We start from the raw sequence: 22,631 nt of genomic DNA, 5'->3' as shown, positions 1-22,631 counted from the left end.
CGTCTTGAGCCGTGTTCATTAAATGACCGAGTGCATCGGAGACTTGAGGGGGTCTCATGCATTAATGGCAGGTCGTGCCAAATACCTGCGGAGATCTTATGCCTTGACGGCTTGGAGATAGCGGCAGGTTGTAGTGGAGTTATCAAGTCCCTCAGGGGGTTAGGTAGGAGTTGAACATCTGGTCAAGGCAATCGGCTCGGCAGGAGTGCCGAGCCGAGCTGGTCGCCCAATGGGGCGCCCTGTGGCGGGGTCGCTTCTAATGCTCCTGGTCGGCGCCCTTTGGTCGAGCGCCTTTCTGGTCGGCGTCCTCTGGTCGGCTCTTTCTAGCCGAGCATCCCTACTTGGTCGTTGGTTGGTCCGAGCGCCTCTTGGCGCTCCGGTCGGTACTCTTGGGCCGAGCATCTTTTCAGATCGGCGCTCTCTAGCCGAGCACCCCTCTGGTTGGTGCTCTTTGGTCGGCACTCTTTGGCCGAGCGCCTTTCCGGTCGGCGCTTTTTGGCCGAGCGCCTCCATGGCGGTATGACTTGGGGTTTTTCCCCCAACAAAACCAATCTTAAACCTCCTGAATGGCAAACCTTTAGACGTGAGGTGCTAATCAACTATTCGGCACCACTTCTTAGTATTTATTAAAAAATACATTTTCTTACTTGTCTCAATGCCTGAAAAAAAAAAGACCCAATTAGAAATTACTAAATTACAAATTAACTGGCCAATTCTCACCATTTTTCTTAACTTGCTGGCTTCCTACTTCCATATTTTCTTTTACCTCACTGAAAGGAGACAAATAAAGAACGAAATCAGCATGACGACATTGATGCGGTCACAACTGCATATCACTAACCTTTCAAGATTCTGTTCTCACCAGCATGTTAGCATAGCTTATATGAATATCAACCTACCTCTGTTTTATTGGAGGTCATACCAAGCAATAATAATAACAATAACTCGTGATCAAAGTTCAACCAAACAAATTGATATCATCCAAGCTGACCTTAAAAATACCTAAACAAAATAAGTTTTAGCCCTCTTTGGAAGAGGTTAAGCAATGCTCAAATGGATACTGACAGACTTCAGATTCACCCGTAACCCAGCCTTGTTCCCGACAAAACTGTCTAACTTCTTGAAAAAGAATTTATGCAGTAGAAACACACAACCATGGCGCAGGCATGAGCTGTTGAAGTATCTGCATCCTTCTACCGAAGAAAAGGTTATCAGCTTCTCTCTCATACATTCTCTACCTCACACTAAAATAAGGTTCATACAAACAGTAAATTTTATGACCCTACATGTGCACATTATTCCGCAATCTATAAACCATAGCATATCTAGGTATTATGGCCTCTATTTACAGAGCATACAAAATAAAAGAGCAAAGAAAAGATGGCCTAGAGAAAACCTATCTAAATGAACATGCCATACCGATGGTTGCCATGGAACGGTTGCCCGAAAACATTTCAAGAGAAACTCCGACTCTTAAATATTTGACTGCTTATCAGTCAGACCAACTTTTGATTGAAGAAATCTTTGGCAATAGAAAAAGAGGGTGAGCTTTGGCATTGCTCCATCGTGACCTATTGTCATTGGGTTCAAAACACGGAAATAGCCTCTCTACTAGAGAAAAGGCTATATACATTGGATCTTTCCCATATCCCATAAAAAGCCTCATATACCAGATCACCCTTTTTCAAATTTTAGACAATAAAAAAGGAATATTTTTTCTTCAATCAACTTATATTACTGCTAGTCCACAATTTCAACTCTTAGGAATTTATCAAATACTGCTTCCATACTACTTAACATGAGTCTAGAAATTGAACTTGCCAGGTCACTGTGGTCTTTAACTGATAAAGTATGCAAATAATTGAATATGTTTATTAGTTTCTAGTCAGAGATTCTGCAGTATCACTTTGAAATGAATGAAAAATGCTGGATGAGTTTAGCATTGTTGAGCCCATGACTGTATCCTTTTTCCTAATGAATTAGCAAGGACAGCCATCTCAATAAGGCATGCCTTTGGAAGCTTATTTATCTTCTTCAACATATCATACTGCAAGCATTTGATTTGGAAACAGTTTTAAAGAGAAATTGAAACAAAAGCCCTGCCAAGGTTCGAAACTCAGTTTCAATTTCTGATATTAATTATACTACATGAGTTTCCCTTTTGGCAGTTTCTTTAGTTTTGGCTCTAGTTTCAAAATATTTAGCTGCAAATGCTAGAGAAATCTATAAATGTCAACTAAAATTAAAAAAATAAAGAAATCAATAATAAAACTACTAAAGAAAATTAATTAGACATCACCTATAAAGATAAATATATTGTTTAGGACCTTCAAATGTATATTTGGTTGTTCTGCACTGAAATAATTAAGAAAGGGGAAAACATAGAATGTTTAAAAGATCATGTTCAGAGTATATTATATCACTGGCTGACATTTGAGTGAAATTCGAGCCCTAGAATAGCTAAGCCATGTCAAAAATTTATTATTTCCTCTGACATTGGAATAACATCACAATGCTTCCAGACATTCGAAAACTTGAGGTTAAATGAAAGAAGAAAAAAATAATAAAAAGAAACAATCCTATATATGAACCAACTAAGCCTTATAAGTCAGTTTAACTTGAAACTCCAAAACCCTATCCAGTTTCGAATTGGTTCTGAGTTCTGACTAAAATATTTGGATTAACCATCAGGCCTGCAGGGCAGATAATGCAATTCTTTATACATATGAAGCATCATTCAGGATTTACCTATCTTATAAATAAAATCCTTTTCCATACAATCCATGTTACGGTTGCGACAGGGATAATGTGAAACAACCAAGTACCAAATACATGCCTTGTTGCATGCCAAAGGTACTCCAACAATTGGAAGAGCCTGAAAAGGCTGCTTTTAGTCGTTTTTCTTTCATTTCCCATTTCAAGCATGTTTATTCTGTTAGCTTACCCACTTTCTTGTTTATGTCTAATCATGGGTACTTATTCCAACAGAACCATGTTGTCACTTAACATATATTGCTCCAGATACATAACTTATGCAACAATGAGCCATAGTAAAACATCGTGACCTTGGACTAGCGAGCCTTCACGAGGAACAGGCTTGATGATTTCCATAATGAAGTGGGTATCTAGAAATCAAGGCATTATGAAAGAAACCCTTATAGGTTTTCCAAAAAAGATACTGTTGAATTACCACATGAGCATCTAGTATCAAGAATAAGCATGAGAAAATCGATTGTTCAAAAATAGGACAGACTACAGAGCATCCGATGGAAAAACCTGACCATCTTGGTGACATTAGCATACCTTCCACAGCATTGAAGTCTTAGAGATTCTCCAGGGCAAGATCATGCCAAACATCCCCCTCCACTTGTTGGTTTTCCTGATCTGGTAATCACAAAGCAAATTGGGATTTTCAGCTCTATGTTGACTACCATAGCATTCTCAATGAACAAGAAGAATGTCACTCCAAAGTCACAAGCAAATAAATGAGAGTTGATATAGCAATTTGGCATTTATGTCCTTTCCAGTCTTAAGTCAGCAGCAACAAATTTTAGAAAAACTCATGGCCCTTGATGTTTAGTACAGTTCTAGTACCAAGATAAAGGAACATTAGAGCATACCCCAGAGAGCAAGAATTCTTGGGTAAAATCAAGACATATATGCACACAAATCAGGAAAGCAAGATCATATGCTATGCATTATGATTGCATAGGAAATAAATATCTAGCATTATAAACCATTTCAGTATCATGGGCAATTGATCTCACATATGCACCATTCTGAGAGGAACTCTGCACCTCTGCCAATTTTACATTAAAATTGTATAGGCCACATCACTTATGCAATGTGCAACTCTTTACTCTTCTTAACTGGCAACCATGCCCAATATGCTTCAAAAGCTTCATTCTCATATGCTAATGCTCTCAGGTTCAATGCTAGAATTCTGTAATAATTCATATAATTGTCGATGCTTGTGGAAAAGGCTCTCTTCATATCATAAGCTTTTTATTAATCCTCAAAAAAAACTAAACATGATAGCGCTGTTAACTAGTGATTATATTATATTCCATTATCCGTGCAAAAGAATGTGAGGGGGATGAGTAGTGCAACTACCTATAACTTACCCAGAACTAAGGAGAATATCATGTGGTGAAGACAAACAAACGATGCCTTATTGTATTGTCAATGGTCGTGATATGGTTTATGAATGGGTTTAATTCTCTTTTTGATTAGTATTCATGCAGAAAAGAGAAAAATGCAGGATATTATCTGTTTTGAGAAACCAGGATAGTGTTGTCTTTCCTTTACATAAAATCTAAGAATAGAAATCTATAAACATGTAACCACTCATTTGAAGGCTGACTTCAAACTCCTTGATTTTTCATGTAGAGACATGCATGTTTATAATTATAACCAAATGAGTTTTCCTGGGATGGAACCTCGTTTTCACCTCATGTTTAAAAGAAAAATAATACCATAGGTATTTAAGTGAACTCAAATTATTTAACAAATCCAGTTAGCCTAAGGGGAGTACATTAAGTTTGTTACAATCATCATGATCAGCATCCAGTTCGTCATCATCTAGAGCTAGTGATCATCAAGATCACTAACATAAGAACTAGAATTCTGGAGAAAACTTTGATGGTTTCATTCTGAATTATTTCTCTCTCCAATTGAATTTGTTTTTCTCTAGAAATCACTTCTAATAACAATAATATTCATGTAGTTTCCATGCAACTTCTGATACCTACCAGGCATACAAGCCTTAAACATCAAGGCACATACATGCATGTCATCCAAATTATAGGTTAAACATAGACAATAATGTCATGATGTACCTTCCAGAGAGAAGCAGCAAATGACAGTAACATAATCATGTCATGTAGCATGTCTAAACATTGTTGTTCCTTCACCTTAAGTTAAGCTCATAAGTTCTGGTTGTATGTTAAATGAAATTAGAGCAGAAAGAGATAAATGCATTAAGCTTCAGATTATAGCCAAATGATTTAAACAAAAGGACGAATAAGAATTAAGGTCCTTTGTGAAAGCAGCATGTTATGGAGTTTTACCAGCATTCATACTTCATTTCTTCATATGAATGCTAAAGTGATCAACTACTGAATATTGTTTTGTAGCAAAATTTTCCAAACAAACAATGGAGTTAAATGTACATGTCACAAATAATATGATCGTGTTGGTCTGCATAAGTCATCTGCAGTTTACCATAAGATTAATTTTTGAAGTCAGTACTCAAACAAGTGTTCTGCCCCATAAGTATATTGTGATATGGACTCACAAAGCTACTAAAACAAAGTGATCAACTACTGAATATTGCTTTGTAGCAAAATTTTCCAAACAAACAATGGAGGTAATGTACATGTCACAAATAATATGATCATGTTGGTGTTAACAATTTTGCTACATATGTAACCATTTCCATTAAGGCTGAAAGAAGATCGGATATGGATCGGATATTGGTATATCTATATTTGTATCCATATTTTTCAACGAATATGAATAGGGATACGGATACTAAACAGGTATCAAAATTTATATTCATATTTGTTCTAAATGGATACTGATATGAATTGGAAATTAAACATATTCATATTTGCTATAAACGGATACAAATACGAATTGGATATTAAATATATCCATATTTTCTTATCTGAATATGGATATAAATCGGATACTTTTTCGAATGCTAAACAAATTTTGATCAAAATTCAATGATGAAAACTAGAAATAAAGACAAGATCATAAAAGAAAGATTCAGCTAAAAAAATATAATTTTAACAAATATTTATCAATAATAAAAACTAACAATTTCATAAAGGATATATGGTTCAAGATTGCTTGTCACCGAAGTAGACATGATCTATGGCGCCTACAAGGTATCTCACAGCCATCGTTGGTTGCAATTACCTGGTGGAAACTAGAAAGCGGACAGAACATTCAAATCCCTATTTGCTTGAAGACATCGAAGAGGAAAGAGGGATGAAACAGACAAACGAGAGGTTTAAGCCTTACAGGCATGCAGGATGATTCGAAGGATTTTATTTGAATTGGATATTTTGTATTCGGGTTACCATCTTAAGTGACGATCATCCCATATCTAAGTTCCTTTTAGTTTCAGTTTGGTTAATCACTTACTTGGTTCCCTCATTATATGGATATTCCAACCCAAATCCGGAAAAATCAGATGTATCCGCATTCGTATCCATATCCAAGAGATTTTTGGAATAAGGGCACGAAGACTACCTTATGCTATGTCAGTATCACACCTAAGGGGTGGTTCATATATCTGTTCGAAGAGAAAAACATATCATCAGGAAGGTACCATTGTTTGAAAGATTGCAATGTCTATCCATAGCACAAGAACCTTCTATATAGTCCTATTCATATTCAACATCCAACCATGCAATTAGATATAATGAATATTCTTAGCTTAATTGAAATATCCAAGCACTAGACAAGATTCTAATATGAGCATCTATCTCCTCTATACTACCATGCACTGGACAAGATTCTAATATTAGCATCTGTCGCCATGACAATGTCCTGGTACCATAGACATCACACTTCCAAGAAAAGATTTAGGAAAGAAAACTATGTGGTCAATAAATGAATTGATAGCTACTTTCACATTATTCTTCTCGATAAAAGCAAAAGATAAGGACGTTAATGAGTTCTCTGTCACCAGTCAGGACCTCTTGTGTTTATGAACATAAACTCACCTGTAGTTCTAGTGACTGTTTAGTTTTTAGTATATAGGTCATATCCTTTTAACAATTACAAGAAAAAATATCACATCCAACGTAATCAGCTAATAACTTTCCAAATCACAATGCGAAGAGAAAGCTATAATAGATTAGTCTATCTGCAGTCGACCCAGTAATAATAACTGCTATCATTTGAGTGAAACCAAGCTGATAAACAGGAGTGAGGCAAGCTAAGAAATCGAAGCTGCAATTAAATAAACAGGATGAAATAATAAGTGCATTTGTCTCAGAGACTTGGGAACTTTTGGATGGAGATTTTAGAGTAAGTTATATACTTGGTTCTTCAGCATCTTCAGTTCTGGGAGCCATTCCAGCCGGTAGAGGAATATCTTAAACAATTAAATATATAAGTAAAATAAGAGTCAGCAGTAGAAACGAGAAGCAGGGAAAAAATTTATGTTTGTGGAGGAAATCAGCATTCAGTGCAATGAAGTAGAGGGATCGAAGTAACAATACAACTATAGCAGTGTTTATTCTCAGTCGATCCTCCTTCTCATAGAACAAAAAAAAGAGAGGGCATGATGATACCATCCTTAGGGAGGGTGTCTCTCATCCATTCCTCATCCACAATGTCTATCAGGATGCCTATGCTCAGCAGCTCTGCCATCTTCCCCACTTTCCTTTCTGTTCTACACCTGACTTATTCCACCGATGAGGATACCAAATATTTGAAGGCCCTGTTTGGATGCTCCAAATAAATATCAGAATAACATAATTTTCAGTAGATATTTAGAATGGATAAATTATTAGTACAATATGATACCATATCAAGTGAATATTATATATGTCATTGGTTCGCTAAAGAATAGGATATTATAATCTAAAAAATAACATATATAGTGTTCGAATATAATCCATAAGACCAATAGGACAGCTTATCTTTTATCTTGGGGAATGAAAGAAGAGAAAGGGAGAGAGGGGCTGCACCAGACTTTTAAAGATGTTGTATCTATAAGCCATAAATAAAAATAAATAAATGTTGGGTATAATAGACCTAATTAACCCACTTGCAATACATCATATATGTGAAAAAATTTACGCCCATTCTACAAAAGTCAAAAAAGAACGAAAAAGGATATAGTAAAATACCACAAGAGTTTAGACATTTATGCCATACACTGTAGTGGCAAGAGCCTTGCACTGGGATGCTTTTTTTTAGAGAATAGAAAGAGTAGCATATATGGTGAAACCTAGCAATGTCAGTGAAATAGTTTGATAGATAAGCTGGTCAGAGATAGCTCCTGTGAACAAAAATTTCCACAGATGCTACAAAAAATGCAGAAAAATCAAATTTTTATATTCGTTGTCAACATCAATTTTAATACTGAGTTCAATTGAACCCAAAAAATAGAAGATTAGGATCTGGTTCCCTTTGAAACTACCTCTCCTTGTATCAGAAGTATTAGTGGGCATCTTATGTTAGCAGGAACTTGTACATGTTTTCAAGGCTTGACATAGGTTTTTAGAACCTCCCTCATTCTTGAGGCTTTTGATAAAATGTTTGAATAGCTCTAAGGGAACAGCAAAATCATTCTTGGAAGAACAGTAGTTATACCTTTATCCTATAACTCTCTCGGCTAATCGTTGTTATAAATGTTGTCACAGAATCTGGTCCGACTGTGAAGGTTTGGAGGGTGCCAGTCTATGTGCAGAGAGATGCCAATCTGTACATAGAGGAAGAAAAGAAAGGCTCGTCGGATTGTCTTCGGCTGGGCCCTCCGATGCCTAATTCGGAGAGGGTTTTGGAATAGCAACAGGAAATAGAAAATATGAAAGAAAAGATTAGTGTATTGTCTTCTTCTAGTCGGCCTCCTCTGGTCGGCCTTCTTAACTTGGACTTTTCACCTTGACCTCGGGCTTCACCTCGGCCTGAGGCTTCACCTCAGCCTGGAGCTTCATCTCGGCCTCGTTCTTCTCATAGACCTACTAACCTGCCAAAAAGGAAGAGAGCAAAATAGTGGACAAGAGGTTGAGAGCCTTTTACCATAAGAGCTTTGAGCTATGAGATGCCTTACCTATGAGAGCTCCTGGTTGTGAGAGGCCCTCTTTTGGAGTCTTTTGGCCCTTGTTATATAGGTGTGGGAGTAAAAAGTTGTGACCGCCTATGTTGCCACTGAGTCTTGGACTGAGGTCGGAGCGCGGCTCGGATGGCCTTGAGGTCAACAGGAACCAAGGTGGACGAGGTGTGGAAAGTTTATCTCCTTCGGAGATGACATGCAAAAAGTCTGCTTGCCGGAGAGTTTTCGGTGGAGGACCCTCTGATGCCTAAGTTAGGATAGAGAGACAACAGTGGAAGGAATGAATTTTGGAGTAGATTGGAGCTCTCTAGGCGAGAGTCATACAGTATGGCATAGCATGAATATGAAAAAGCGTACTTGAGGTCCCTCAAACTATCCCTTCATATAGGGTGGTTGGTTTCGTCGTTTACTTGCATTGATGTGATGTATAATAATGGCCAGGCAATAGTCGATAGTATGGCTGTGGCATGGGAGCCAGTCCACATAGGCAGAGTACAGTACTGACTACACGCCAAATGTAAAGTTGTCGCAATGGCCAGTAGCTGTCACGACGGCCCATTGCCAGGACTATCAGTCCTTATCGGTGCGTGTTGATCGGCTCCTCGGCAAGGACCGAAATTGTTCACCTCGATTTATACCGAGGTCAGTCCGGTCTGAGGTCGAGGCATCTAATATTTTTTCCATTACTTGTCCTCTACTTTCGAGGCCGAACAGCATCCCAGTTCAAGCGGCGAAAGTCATGGCGTCATCTCAATCGAGGACGGAGCTTTCGTGAGGGAGTCTTGAATGAGTCGGTGGCGAAGCCAACAATGGAGAGGGCAGCAAAGAATGAAGTCTTTTTCTTTTCGCTCGGCTAAACCTAGCTCAGTGTGCTTTTTGATTAGCCCGGTCTCTGTGGAGGTCAGTGTAAAAGTTCACAACTTAATGAAAACAAAGATTTTCCATGTACCTGGCTTTGGTTTTTGTCCTCATTGTTTGCTTTTTGTTTGAGTCTAGGTCGTCATCCTAAGCTTCGACCTTTGTTGTAGCTCCTTTCGTTCGGATTCTGCCGAGCTTAATATATATACTGAAAGATAATGAAAGTAAGAAAATTTCCAAAGTACCTAACTTTGGCCTTTACTTGTGTTCGACCACTTCTCAATCTAAGCTTGGGTCGTCGCGTCGAGCTCTTCTCCTTGGGGGGCTTCGGCCTGTCTTGGGCTCCTCGGTTGATTTTTCTAAAATTTGGCTCCCAACGAATTCTGAGTGAGCTTGGCAAAGGAAGGTCGGCGCCTTCGGGGTTGATCATCTCTAAAGTCTTGCTCCATAGGCATCCCCATACTAGGGTTCTGAAGGAAGTCCGAGTAGGCTCGGTCTCCTGCTCGACCCATTTCCAACCAGAAGAGGTCAGTTGACTCGTCAAGCCTTCGGTACAACGGCCGGTTCTCCTACTCGGGCCATTTCCGACATGAAGAGGTCGGTTGACTCGTCGAGTCTTCGGCGCGTTGACCGGGTTTACTACTCGAGCCATTTCCGACCTGAAGAGGTTGGTTGACTTGTTGAGCCTTCGGCGCAGTGGCTGGTCTTCTCATCTCCGGAGTATACTCCCGAAGGCATCTTTAGGGTTGAGTACCAGAGAAAATCCAAGTGGGCTCGGTCTTCAAGTGGTCGGCGCCTCCGTTTATCTCCGGAGTATGCTTCCAGAGGCATCTCTGGGATTGTTGACCAAAGAAAATCGGAGTGGGCCCAATTTTCAGGAGGTCGGCGCCTCCGTTCATCTTCAAAGTATGCTTTCAGAGGCATCTCTGGGGTTGCACACCACAGAAATTCGAGTGTGCTCGATTTTTGAAAGGTCGGCGCCTTCGTTCATCTTCGGAGTATGCTTCCGGAGGCATCTCTGAGGTTGCCTACCAAAGAAAATCCAATTGGGCTCGGTCTTCAAACAATCGACACATCAATTAATCTCCAAAGTATGCTCTCGGAGGCATCTCTAAGGTTGCCTACCAAAGAAAATCCAAGGAGGCTCGGTTTAAGAAAGCCTAAGGCGTCTCCGGGGTGTCTCCCTTATTGGGGCCCAAGCGTCCCTAGGGTATCCCAAGTCGAGTACGCTTGTCGTAATTATCTAATCTAAAAGACAAATACTGCAATAGGATTTGTATTGAAAATAAGTCTGGACTACGATGAATCTTGCTTGCAGTAGATTCGAAGGTTGTCAAAGTTCCAAGTCCGTGGGATCGGAGTACCATCGAGGTGCTTTGCAGAGATCCGCATGAGGCCGAGCACGGCATTGCGAGGCATATGACACACCATGGGCACCTCGCGACCTCATGCTGGTTGTTCCTCCCTTCAATTGATGTTGATGTAGCTGGGGGTTGGGGGCCCTTCCTCTAGCACCAATCTATTGTCGCAGAATCCCCAGCTACATCAACATCAATTGATGGGAGGAACAACCAGCATGAGGTTTCGAGAAGCTTGCGGCATGTCACATGCCTTGCAATGCTATGCTCCGGCCTCGCACGGATCTCTGCAAAGCACCTCGACGGCACTCTAATCTTGTAGAGTTGGAAATCCGATAACCTCCACATCAACTATAAGATTCATTATAGTCCAAATTTATTTTCAATAAAAATCATCTTGCAGTATTTGTCTTCAGATCGAACAATTACAACAAGTGTACTCGACTTGGGATACCCTACGGACGCCTAGGCCCAAATAAGGGAGACACCCTGGGGATGCCTTGGGCCTCGTTAAACCGAGCCTCCTCGAATTTATTTTGGTAGGCAACCCCAGAGATGCCTCCGCAAGCATACTCAGGAGATGAACAGAGGCGCCGACCTCCCGAAGATCGAGCTCACTCGGATTTTCTCTAATAGGCAACCCTAAAGATGCTTCCGAAAGCATACTCCGGAGATGAACGGAGGCGCCGACCTTCCGAAGATCTAGCCTACTCAGATTTTCTCTGGTGAGCAACCTTAGAGATACCTTCGGAAGCATACTCCGAAGATGAACGGAGGCATCGACCTCCTAAAGACCTAATCCACTCAGATTTTTTCTGGTGAACAATACTAGAGATACCTCTGGGAGCATACTCCGAAGATGAACGGAAGTACCGACCTCCTGAAGACCGAGCCCACTCGAATTTTCTCTGTTATTAGATGCCTTCAGGAGCATACTTCGGAGATGAGAAGACCAACCGCCACATCAAAGGCTCGACGAGTCAACCAACCTCTTCAGGTTATGAATGGCCTGAGCAAAAGAACTAACTGTCGCGCCGAAAGCTCAACGAGTCAACCGACCTCTTCAGGCCAAAGATGGCTCGAGCAAAAGAACAGACTGCTGTGCCGAAGGCCTGACAAGTCAACCGACCTCTTCAGGTTGGAAATGGCTCGAGCAAGAGAATTGGCCGCTACGCTGAAGACTCGACGAGTCAATCGACCTGTTCAGGTCAAAAATGACCCAAACAAGAGAACCGGCCATCGCGCCAACAGCTTAACGAATCAACCGACCTCTTCAAGTCGAGAATTGCCCGAGCAGGAGAACAGGCCGCCGCGCCGAAGGCTCGACGAGTCAACTAACCTCTTCATATCAGAAATGGCCCAAGCAAGAGACCGAGCCTACTCGGACTTCCTCCAGAACTCTAGCATGGGGATGCCTATGGAGTAGGACTCCAGAGATGATCAACCTCGGAGGCGCCGACCTTCCTCTACCAAGCTTACTTAGAATTTTTCGAGAGCCAAACTCTGAAAAAATCGACTAAGGAGCCCAAGACAAACCGAAGCCACTAGCAAGTAAAGGCCGAAGTCAGGTACTTTAGAAATTTTCTTACTTTCATTATCTTTTAGTATATCTATTCAGCTTGATAGAACTCGAACAAAAAAGGCTACAATAAAAAGTCGAAGCTTGGAATGACGACCTTGACTCAAACAAAAAAACAAACAACAAAGACAAAAATCGAAGCCAAGTACTTGAAAAATTCTTTGTTTTTATTAAGTTGTAAACTTTTATACTAACCACCATAGAGGCCGAGCAAATCAAAAAGTACACTGAGCTTAGTTTACCTGAGCAAAAAGAAAAAAAACTCCATTCTTCGCCATCCTCTCCTTCGCTATGTTTGCCACCGACACATTCAAGTCTCCCTCACAAAAGCTTTATCCTCGATCGAGATAACGACATGACTTCCACTGCCCGAACTAAGATGCAGTTCAGCCTCAAAAGTGGAAAGCAAGTGATAGAAAAAATACTGGACGCCTCGACCTCGAACCGAACCGATTTCGGTATAAACCGAGGTGAACAACTTCGACCCCAGCCGAGGAGCCATCAGCTAAGGAGCCAATCAACAGTGTCAACAAGGACTAACAGTCCTAGTAATGGGCAGTCGTGACAGCTACTGGTTGTTGCGATAGCTCCGCATTCAATGCACCGTCAATACCGTACACCACCCATGCGGACTGGCTTCCAATGCCGCAGTCGTACTACCGGCCATTGCCTAACCATCATTATACACACATCAACCCAAGTAAACGACAAAACCAAACACCCTATATAAAGGGGTAGACCGGGGGACCTTAGGTATGCTTTTGCATGCTTATGTTATGCCATATTGTGTGACTCTCACCTAGAGAGCTCCACTCTACTCCAAAATTTCTTTCTTCCACTGTTGCATCTTTATCCTGACTTAGGCATCAGAGAATCTCCTGCCGGAAACTCTTCAGCAAGCAGACTTCTTGCAGACCATCCCCTCCGAAGGAGATTACTTCCTACACCTTGTCCATCTCAATTTCTACTGACCTCAAGGCCATCCGAGCCGCGCTCCAACCTCAGTCTGGGACTCAGCGGCAACATAGGCGGTCACATCTTTTTACCTCCATGCCTATAAAAAGTGGGCCAAAGGATCCCAAAAGATGGGCTCTCACAACTAGAAGCTCTCATAGCTAGGGAATCTCTAGCTCAAAGCTCTTATGGTAAGAGACTCTCAACCTCTTATCTACCATTCTACTCTCTTTCTTTTTGACAGACTAGCATATCTATGAGAAGACCGAGGCCGAGGTGAAGAACAAGGCCGGGGTGAAGTCCTAGGCCAGGGTGAATACCGAGGCCGGGGTGAAGTCCCGGCCGGGGTGAAGCCCCAGGCAGGGGTGAAGCTTGAGGCCGAGGTGAAGTCTCAGGCCGAGGTGAAGTCTCAGGCCGAGGTGAAAAGGCCGAGATAAGAAGGCCGACTAGAAGAAGATAATACTATATACTAATCTTTTCCTTCATATTTTTTATTTTTTGTTGCTACTCCAAAGCCTTCTCTAACTTAGGCATCGAAGGGCCTAGCCAGGGCCAATTCGACAAGCCTTTCTCTTCTTCCTTTGTGTACAGCTCAGCATCTCTCTGCAGATAGATGTCACCCTCCAAACCTCTATAGTCGGACCAGTTTCTGCGGCCACAAAATCCGAGGACGAGGTGAAAAGGCCGACCAAAGGAGGCCGACTAGAAAAGACAATACTATACACTAATCTTTTCCTTCATATTTTCTAGTTTTAGTTACTATTCCAAAGCCCTCTCTGACTTAGGCATCGGAGGGCCCAGTCGAAGCCAATCTAGCAAGCCTTTCTCTTCTTTCTTTGTGTACAGATCGGCATCTCTCTGCAGATAGACTATCGCCCTCCAAGCCTCCATAGACGGATCAGATTCTGCGGCAACAATAAAGTTGTTTGTTAAGGTTAGATATGGAACGCTTAGATTTCTATGAAGCTACATCTAAGAAGAGAATTATCTTTTCAAGTCAACACCTTCGTGCTATCAATATCTATGTCTCCATTTGACTTTATCTGCATTGTAGAAGGAAGTGATGAAAAGAAAGCTTATGGGCTAGGTGGCACAGGTTTTGATCGGCAATTGGAGAAAATGAGCCAATTAAGGCTCAAAAGCCTCAATCATTTAAGGTTCTCAATTCAATATGTGAGGCCCATTAGTCAACATCCTAATGTGCAATGAAGAATGGATGACAGAATCACGTAGCCAACTCCAATGAAGTTGCCATCATTTAAATTGCCACATAAAGCAGAAGGACACTAATGGATGCAACTGTAATCACACAGACAGGACATTGAATAGGAACTCTTTACCATAATTCTGAAACCAACTTTGACAGCCCTTCCTACAGGAAATCTGACAGCACTATCAATAGTCTCTGCACTCCAATCAACGATCTTCAAACAACCCACCTTGAGCATCAACTACAACTAAACTAATTCATGAAACAGTGATAGAAACAGCATACAAGAGTTTGATGGTAGCTCCTACAGAGGAACAAATCAGTGGTTAAAAGCACCCTTTCATGAAGAACAAGTTCCATAGCAACATGTTGTGCATATGGCAGCCTGATCACCACTACATGATTAATTTGAAAAGATCCCAGCAGTTAGTTAGTGAGTCCACCACATATATCATGGGTAAGAAACAAATAATTAACAGAAACACAAGCTATCTATGCTAATTCTCCAAAACCTAACACAAAACTGTCAGCAATTTATTCAGCTCGATTAACAAATATCCATCTACCATTCTTCTGAACTTTGGCTCCCAAAAACCCTTTGATAAGCACCACATCGCCGAGGTGTCGCTGCAACATCATGATTCCAGTCCAAATAATACAGCCTAGGAAATTTAGTAGCTAGCAAACACTCCCTAACACAAGTTTCACTTCAGGAAAACTGGACTTTAACAACACATTTTGCTTCCATCTATCCTAGATTATTTTGTGCGAACAATGTCAGATCCATAATGTAGCAAAATCCAATGTTTTGAAACAGAGATCATTGATTGAACCACAAAAGGGATCAGATCAAGGATCACCAGTTCAGCCATCAGATCAATCAGAATTGAAATGCGACATTATAGTGATACAATAAATATATGAATTATCAACTATTTATATATAAAAAATTAATCAAAAAATATAAATAATATATTAAAAAAACAGCACAAAAAAAAAATTGTGAGCATTTTATCTAATGACTTTTAGCACTCTCTATCATCACACGGCATTATAGTAATGCATGGCATCATAATATCATCATATTTAGTTCAACTTTTAAAAAAGGGCGACAACTATGATAAAAAAAAAAAAGTATCATAAAAATCCCATGATCCTTAAACTGCAAGATGATTACACAATTACTGGATTCCATGATCCCCGTTAGTAATTTTTTTTTATGAAAAACGTAAACGTAAATATATCGCGAAAAAACAAAACGATCAAAAGATCCCAAAACGAAATCGAAGCGACAGGATTTACAGACACATTGATCGATCTAAATTTCCATAACAGAAACAATCGAAACAAAGTAAATTCTACTAATGATCGAAACTGAGACCCTATAATCCATCGATCGACCGAGGAGATGGCCGTTCGCAGTATAGGGATCGGAGAAGAACCCAAAATTTAGATCGCGGGAGGCGCAAAGGAGCACATCAGACATGTTTTAACAAGCGAGAAGAGCAGAGGGACCTAGTGCCGCTGACCGTATTCCGCCGTCACGGTCCGTCGTCCGCGGAGGAAGAGCTCGCGCTGGCTGGCGATGGGTCGTGGGAGGGGAGACAAAAGTCGCGCGGCCAAACCACAATCCCAATTGTGAGCCAAGGTTTTGACCCCCCCATAACGGTCTGAGCATACACCGATTCAATTTCTAGCGCTCACCGGTTTGGTGAAATAACCCGCTCTTTTATGTAGATATAAGATATCCTGATCTGTTCCATTTGTTAAATTTATTTCAAAGTTTTCTGTTTCCATAGCTAATTGCATGTGTTCTGCTAAGAAATTTTTCTACAAAAGTATTTTTATTCTAAGAATAATATATATTAATTTATATTTTTCAATCTATAAATCTCTGTCATTATAAAAGCTTAATTCTAATCAAAAAGAACTTTAAATAACTATTAAAAAAAAATATTTAGGTAGAATTCTATAGAAGATACACTTTCTCCTATGTGACTAGGAAGAAGAGTCGAGTCACATCGAAATTCAACACATGACATGCTTTATTTTTCCTAAATTTTGAGAAGTTGGGTTTTATCTCTCCTATTCAATTAATATGTGAAAATATAGCAATTTTAAATTCCTTTTTTGGTAATATATTTTTAAAAAAATTGAGAAAAAAAACCTATAGAGGTGATCCTAGGTCTATGTCAACCCAAAAACTCAAATAAACAACCTTATTAGGCAAGTTTGTTTCAAGTTAAAATTAGAACAAAATCAGCTCCTAGGAGCCTTTATGATGATTCTCACAAAGGAGAGTTCTCCAAAAAAAATTTGTAAGCTAGTACTCTTGCAAACTTCATGCGTTGGAGCTGTTAAGATAATGACTTAATGTTTTAACTAATATGAGTACTCATCATAAGGATGGAAAAGAGATATTCTTCGAAGAAATACCTTAATATGATCACTCAATCAATTTTATTTGTACCACATTGAACCTTTATATGGGATTTCTAGCATAGAGATTGGATATCTGTTGTTGGTGACCGTATGGTGGGCTTAAGCCCCATCCTCTCAAAGAATCCAGGACATGATTTTTTTTATATTATCTTATATATTTATGACTAATGTTTTAAAAACATAATAATTAAAAACATAACTTGTTTTAATAATTTGTCTCTCTCCATGCCTATTGATCTTTTAAAATACAAATTAGAAAAGATGGAGAGAGAGGTCCCTCCAGTGAAGGGCCTACCTGACTATTAAAAGTTGAGACACATAATAAGCCTAACTCTGATATTACTTGTCATGGATCACAGCCTAAAAACTTAAGTTATCGGGAGGAGGACTCGCCTAAACTAAACTCATGTGAAACCCCTTTTATTAGTCAATATGGAACTATGACAATCTTTTCCACCCAATCTCATAATGCACTCATCATGGTTAGCTCTTACTCGAGAGAGGGTACCCCACTCATGACTTGGCTCCTACTCTTCCCTACCAGTCCTCCTCGATCTAAGTATCCTTTGGTGAGGGGTCCATATAACTAATAAAGGTTGTGACACATAATGGGCTTGGCTTTGATACCATTTGTTACAAACTCACAACCCAAAAACTTAAGCTATTAGGAGAAGGATTGGACTAGGCTAATAAAACCATATGGCACCTGTTGCTGGAAATTGGACCCGGGGGCCGCCGCGAAGCCGGAGAAGGAGGAGCTCCGCTGCTGCAGGAGGCGGACGGCGGTGCGCCGGCCGGCTGCGTCCTCCGCCGCGGGGGGTGTGCAAGTCCGAAGAGGGGTGGTCCGTCCAGTCCTGTCCTGTCCTGCAAAAAAGCCGGTGGCCGGGCTCCCCGGCGCCGGCCCTCCGATGCCTAAGTCAGAGGGGGCAAGTATGTGGAGAGAGCGGGGGAGAGGAAGTGTGTGGAGAAGACACAGAGGATATCTGGATAAGATCAAGAAGATGAAAGGGATGATGTCATCAATTGTATCTGTGCTTCCCGGAGGGTTCAGTCCCGGGGGTCTGTTTCCGTTTTTGTTGTCGTCCCCCTCCTTGGTTCTCCCAGGTTCCCTTTTATAGGAGGGAATTACGTTACCTGGGAGGTGACCGGGGGATTTGTCCCTGTCCGTAAAAAATGGGGCACGATTTGGCCCATTTATGGCGTAGTGGAGAATGGGGCCGAATCAGACCGGAACCAGGGAGTTGTCACGGTCGATCGGACCTGTTGGAGTGGTTGAACCGCCGGCCGTGGCGGGCCTGGGGTCTGTGGATGGTAAGTGCATTTATTACCGAATGAACCGGCGGTCAGGTAGAGCCATGCGCTCTGATGGTTCAATGATCCGGAGATCGTCTTGGGCCGTGTTCATTAAATGCCTGAGTGCATCGGAGACTTGAGGGAGTCTCATACATTAATGGCAGATCGTGCCGAATGCCTGCGGAGATCTTATGCCTTGATGGCTTGGAGATAGTGGCAGGTCGCAAGCCGTAGGAGTTGTCAAGTCCTTTGGACTTTAGGCGGAGGTTGAACATTTGGTTAAGGCATCGGCTCGGCAAGGGTGCCGAGCCGAGCTGGTCGCCCAATGGGGCGCCCTGTGGCGGGGCTGCTTTGAGTACTCCTGGTCGGCGCCCTTTAGGCGAGCACCTTCTAGCAGAGCGCCTCGGCGCTGTCTTTGGTCGGCACTTTCTAACCGAGCAGCTTATTTTGGTTGAGCACCTCTTGGCGCGCACTCTGGTCGGCGCCCTCTAGTCGGGCGCCTTCCTGGTCGGCATCCTTTGGCCGAGCAGCTCTCTGGTCGGCGCTCTTTGGCCAGACGCCTTTCCGGTCGGCACTCTTTGGCCGAGCGCCTCTGTTATGGCATGACTTGGGGTTTTTCCCCCAACACTACCCCCCGACTTCCGAGTCCGAGCTGCTTTTTGGCTCGGGCGAAGGAAGTAGTTCAGTCATCGATCGTCCTGGTGCTGTGAGCGTTCTTACACCAAGGCGACTGAAGACGCTTTTTCTGCTCGGAGTCCGTTCTTTGGGGACGTCGGCAGAGAAGAATCCAAGTAAAGATAAATGAGAATGTAAAGACATTAAATGAATGGATACCTTGTACCGTGTGCGTCCTTGCGCCGAGGCGACTGAAGACGCTTCTCTGCTCGGACTCCGTTCTTTGGGGACGTCGGCAGAGAAAAGTCCAAGAATAAAATAATGTAAAGACATTAAATGAATGGGTACCTTGTACCGTGTGCGTCCTTGCGCCGAGGCGACTGAAGACGCTTCTCTGCTCGGACTCCGTTCTTTGGGGACGTCGGCAGAGAAAAGTCCAAGAATAAAATAATGTAAAGACATTAAATGAATGGGTACCTTGTACCGTGTGCGTCCTTGCGCCGAGGCGACTGAAGACGCTTCTCTGCTCGGACTCCGTTCTTTGGGGACGTCGGCAGAGAAATCCAAAAATAGAAGAGCGGGCTGAGCTCGTTGGCTGAAGACGATGGAGCACGAGCCGAGCTCGTCCGGTCAGAGAGGACCGCTACTCATCTCGATGTCTCGAGCATCCCTATAGCCGGGGCATCCCGACGTCTCGGGGCATCCTATCCGTGGTCAGGGTAGGAGCACGAGCCGAGCTCGTCCGGTCAGAGAGGACCGCTAACTCATAGCCGATGGAGCACGAGCCGAGCTCGTCCGGTCAGAGAGGACCGCTAACTCATAGTCGGGGAGCACGAGCCGAGCTCGACGGTGGAAGCCGATGGAGCACGAGCCGAGCTCGTCCGGTCAGAGAGGACCGCTAACTCATAGTCGGGGAGCACGAGCCGAGCTCGACGGTGGAAGCCGATGGAGCACGAGCCGAGCTCGTCCGGTCAGAGAGGACCGCTAACTCATAGTCGGGGAGCACGAGCCGAGCTCGACGGTGGAAGCCGATGGAGCACGAGCCGAGCTCGTCCGGTCAGAGAGGACCGCTAACTCATAGCCGATGGAGCACGAGCCGAGCTCGTCCGGTCAGAGAGGACCGCTAACTCATAGTCGGGGAGCACGAGCCGAGCTCGACGGTGGAAGCCGATGGAGAACGAGCCGAGCTCGTCTGGTCACTTAAGACCGCACCCCGACGTCTCGGGCCATCCCGACGAATCGGGGCATCCCGTTGTGGCAGGGCATCCCAATATATTGGGGCATCCTGACGTCTCAGGGCATCCTGACCGTGGTCAGGGTAGGAGAACGAGCCGAGCTCGTTGGCTAACCTGAAAATAGATAAAATATTGAATTTATTTGAAGCCAAAGTGGCGTCCTGTACCTTTTGGAGATATTTTGATAGCTCTCGAGCTTCGAAGTCCCTCAGGACTTGGTTCGGCACCGGCCTTCTTTGGCTTGATTTTTTAGGTGTTTTGCGCTCGGGTTTCTGAGCTCAGTCTGCATGAGCTCGACGGGGGCTTCAGTGATGGCGATGCTCTGAAAGGGGAGCAATGTCGCGGGTGCCGTCCCAAGGACTTACGCCCGTAAGGAGGGAGTACATGCTGGTTTCTTGCTTGCTGCCGGAAGACAGAAGACTTGGAAGGATAATGGGATTTAATGGGGCTGTACCCTTTGTCACAGAGGCTTACAATCCCATTTTAAAGCTCCATAACTTTCCTTCTCCAGACCTCAGCTTTTATTTCTCTTTCCCCCCAACTCGTTGACGCGAGACTTGGACTACTACTTCTCACTGGTTGCCCCCACATACGTCGTTGCAGCGAGAGCCATGCCTGATTCGAGATGGCTCGGGAGTCAGGAGAAAGTTTCTTCCTCTGCTTAACATGATTCCGTGGAGGCGGCACAGGAGGGGCCTCCACTTGTTGCAGGCTTTGGGCTGCAAATAGCTAGCGCTTGGACTTGCTGCACAAGCGCATCGAAGTGCTCGAGTTGGACTTGTGGAACTTGATCTACCGGAGATCTTGATGGTGAATTTTGGACTGAGCGTTTGGGACTTGGAGCATGATACTCGAAGGGGAAACCCGCTTGTAGGGGGCTCCGGTTGAACTGGAGCCGGAGGAGGCGGTGCCGTTGGGATGCCCCTGGGTTGCAAGCTTTGGACAGCGGTAGCCAAGGCTTGCACTTGTTGCACCAGGGCATCAAACTGCTCCGGCCGAACTTGATGAACTGACTCAGCCGGAGGTGGTGAGTTCCGGACGGAATGCTCAGGACTGGGTGGAGGACGTCGAGAGGCATTGGAAGCCCCTTTGCTTCTTAGCTTCATGGCAGCGAACTCGGGCCCTTCCTCTAGCGCCAACTGTTGCTGGAAATTGGACCCGGGGGCCGTCACGAAGCCAGGGGAAGGAGGGGCTCCGCCGCAGGGACGGTGGATGACCGTGCGCCGGCTGGTGGCGTCCTCCTGGAGGGGTGCAAGTCCGCCGTAGGAGCGGTGGTCGATGGCGTGCCGGCGGGTGGCGTCCTCCTGCGGGGCGTAAGTCCTGCAAGAAAACCGGTGGCCGGGCTCCCCGGCGCCGGCCCTCCGATGCCTAAGTCAGAGGGGGCAAGTATGTGGAGAGAGCGGGGGAGAGGAAGTGTGTGGAGAAGACACAGAGGATATCTGGATAAGATCAAGAAGATGAAAGGGATGATGTCATCAATTGTGTCTGTGCTTTCCGGAGGGTTCAGTCCCGGGGGTCTGTTTCCGTTTTTGTTGTCGTCCCCCCTGGTTCTCCCAGGTTCCCTTTTATAGGAGGGGATTACGTTACCTGGGAGGTGACCGGGGGATTTGTCCCTGTCCGTAATAAATGGGGCACGATTTGGCCCATTTATGGCGTAGTGGAGAATGGGGCCGAATCAGACCGGAATCAGGAAGTTGTCACGGTCGATCGGACCTGTTGGAGTGGTTGAACCGCCGGCCGTGGCGGGCCTGGGGTCTGTGGATGGTAAGTGCATTTATTACCGAATGAACCGGCGGTCAGGTAGAGCCATGCGCTCTGATGGTTCAATGATCCGGAGATCGTCTTGGGCCGTGTTCATTAAATGCCTGAGTGCATCGGAGACTTGAGGGAGTCTCATGCATTAATGGCAGATCGTGCCGAATGCCTGCGGAGATCTTATGCCTTGATGGCTTGGAGATAGTGGCAGGTCGCAAGCCGTAGGAGTTGTCAAGTCCCTTGGACTTTAGGCGGAGGTTGAACATTTGGTTAAGGCATCGGCTCGGCAAGGGTGCCGAGCCGAGCTGGTCGCCCAATGGGGCGCCCTGTGGCGGGGCTGCTTTGAGTACTCCTGGTCGGCGCCCTTTAGGCGAGCACCTTCTAGCAGAGCGCCTCGGCGCTGTCTTTGGTCGGCACTTTCTAACCGAGCAGCTTATTTTGGTTGAGCACCTCTTGGCGCGCACTCTGGTCGGCGCCCTCTAGTCGGGCGCCTTCCTGGTCGGCATCCTTTGGCCGAGCAGCTCTCTAGTCG

The 22,631-nt window shown here is 43.7% G+C and overlaps 1 protein-coding gene across 3 annotated transcripts; it reads right to left on the bottom strand.

Moving 5' to 3' along the window:
- Nucleotides 1–815: 815 nt before the first annotated feature.
- On the bottom strand, nt 816–16,414 carry LOC120111899 (anaphase-promoting complex subunit 13-like). Of its 3 annotated transcripts, none has more exons than XM_039130079.1 (5): nt 16,275–16,414; nt 7,311–7,459; nt 7,058–7,111; nt 3,304–3,384; nt 816–1,193 (listed from the first exon to the last, which is right to left on the bottom strand). In XM_039130079.1, the coding sequence occupies exons 2-4, from the start codon at nt 7,387–7,389 to the stop codon at nt 3,323–3,325; spliced, it is 195 nt and encodes a 64-aa protein (XP_038986007.1). In that variant the 5' UTR covers nt 7,390–7,459; nt 16,275–16,414; the 3' UTR covers nt 816–1,193; nt 3,304–3,322. The 3 variants fall into 3 exon arrangements, with proteins under 3 accessions (XP_038986007.1, XP_038986005.1, XP_038986006.1); XM_039130077.1 differs by having other exon boundaries at nt 16,289–16,414; XM_039130078.1 differs by having other exon boundaries at nt 816–1,190; nt 16,289–16,414.
- Nucleotides 16,415–22,631: the final 6,217 nt, after the last annotated feature.

Source organism: Phoenix dactylifera, chromosome 9 (assembly GCF_009389715.1).
Source record: "Phoenix dactylifera cultivar Barhee BC4 chromosome 9, palm_55x_up_171113_PBpolish2nd_filt_p, whole genome shotgun sequence".
Lineage (NCBI taxonomy): Eukaryota > Viridiplantae > Streptophyta > Magnoliopsida > Arecales > Arecaceae > Phoenix > Phoenix dactylifera.
Note: the sequence above shows the minus strand (reverse complement) of the source record. Positions and strands in the feature narration are given on the sequence as shown.

What these genes read in the sequence shown, in the direction of transcription:
- LOC120111899 (XM_039130079.1), bottom strand. Translation starts at nt 7,389, where the DNA reads ATGGCAGAGCTGCTGAGCATAGGCATCCTGATAGACATTGTGGATGAG. An exon ending in AGACACCCTCCCTAAGGATG is followed by an intron (nt 7,112 to 7,310) that starts GTATCATCATGC and finishes TAATTGTTTAAG; the next exon opens with ATATTCCTCTACCGGCTGGA. An exon ending in TGAAGATGCTGAAGAACCAA is followed by an intron (nt 3,385 to 7,057) that starts GTATATAACTTA and finishes TGTGATTACCAG; the next exon opens with ATCAGGAAAACCAACAAGTG.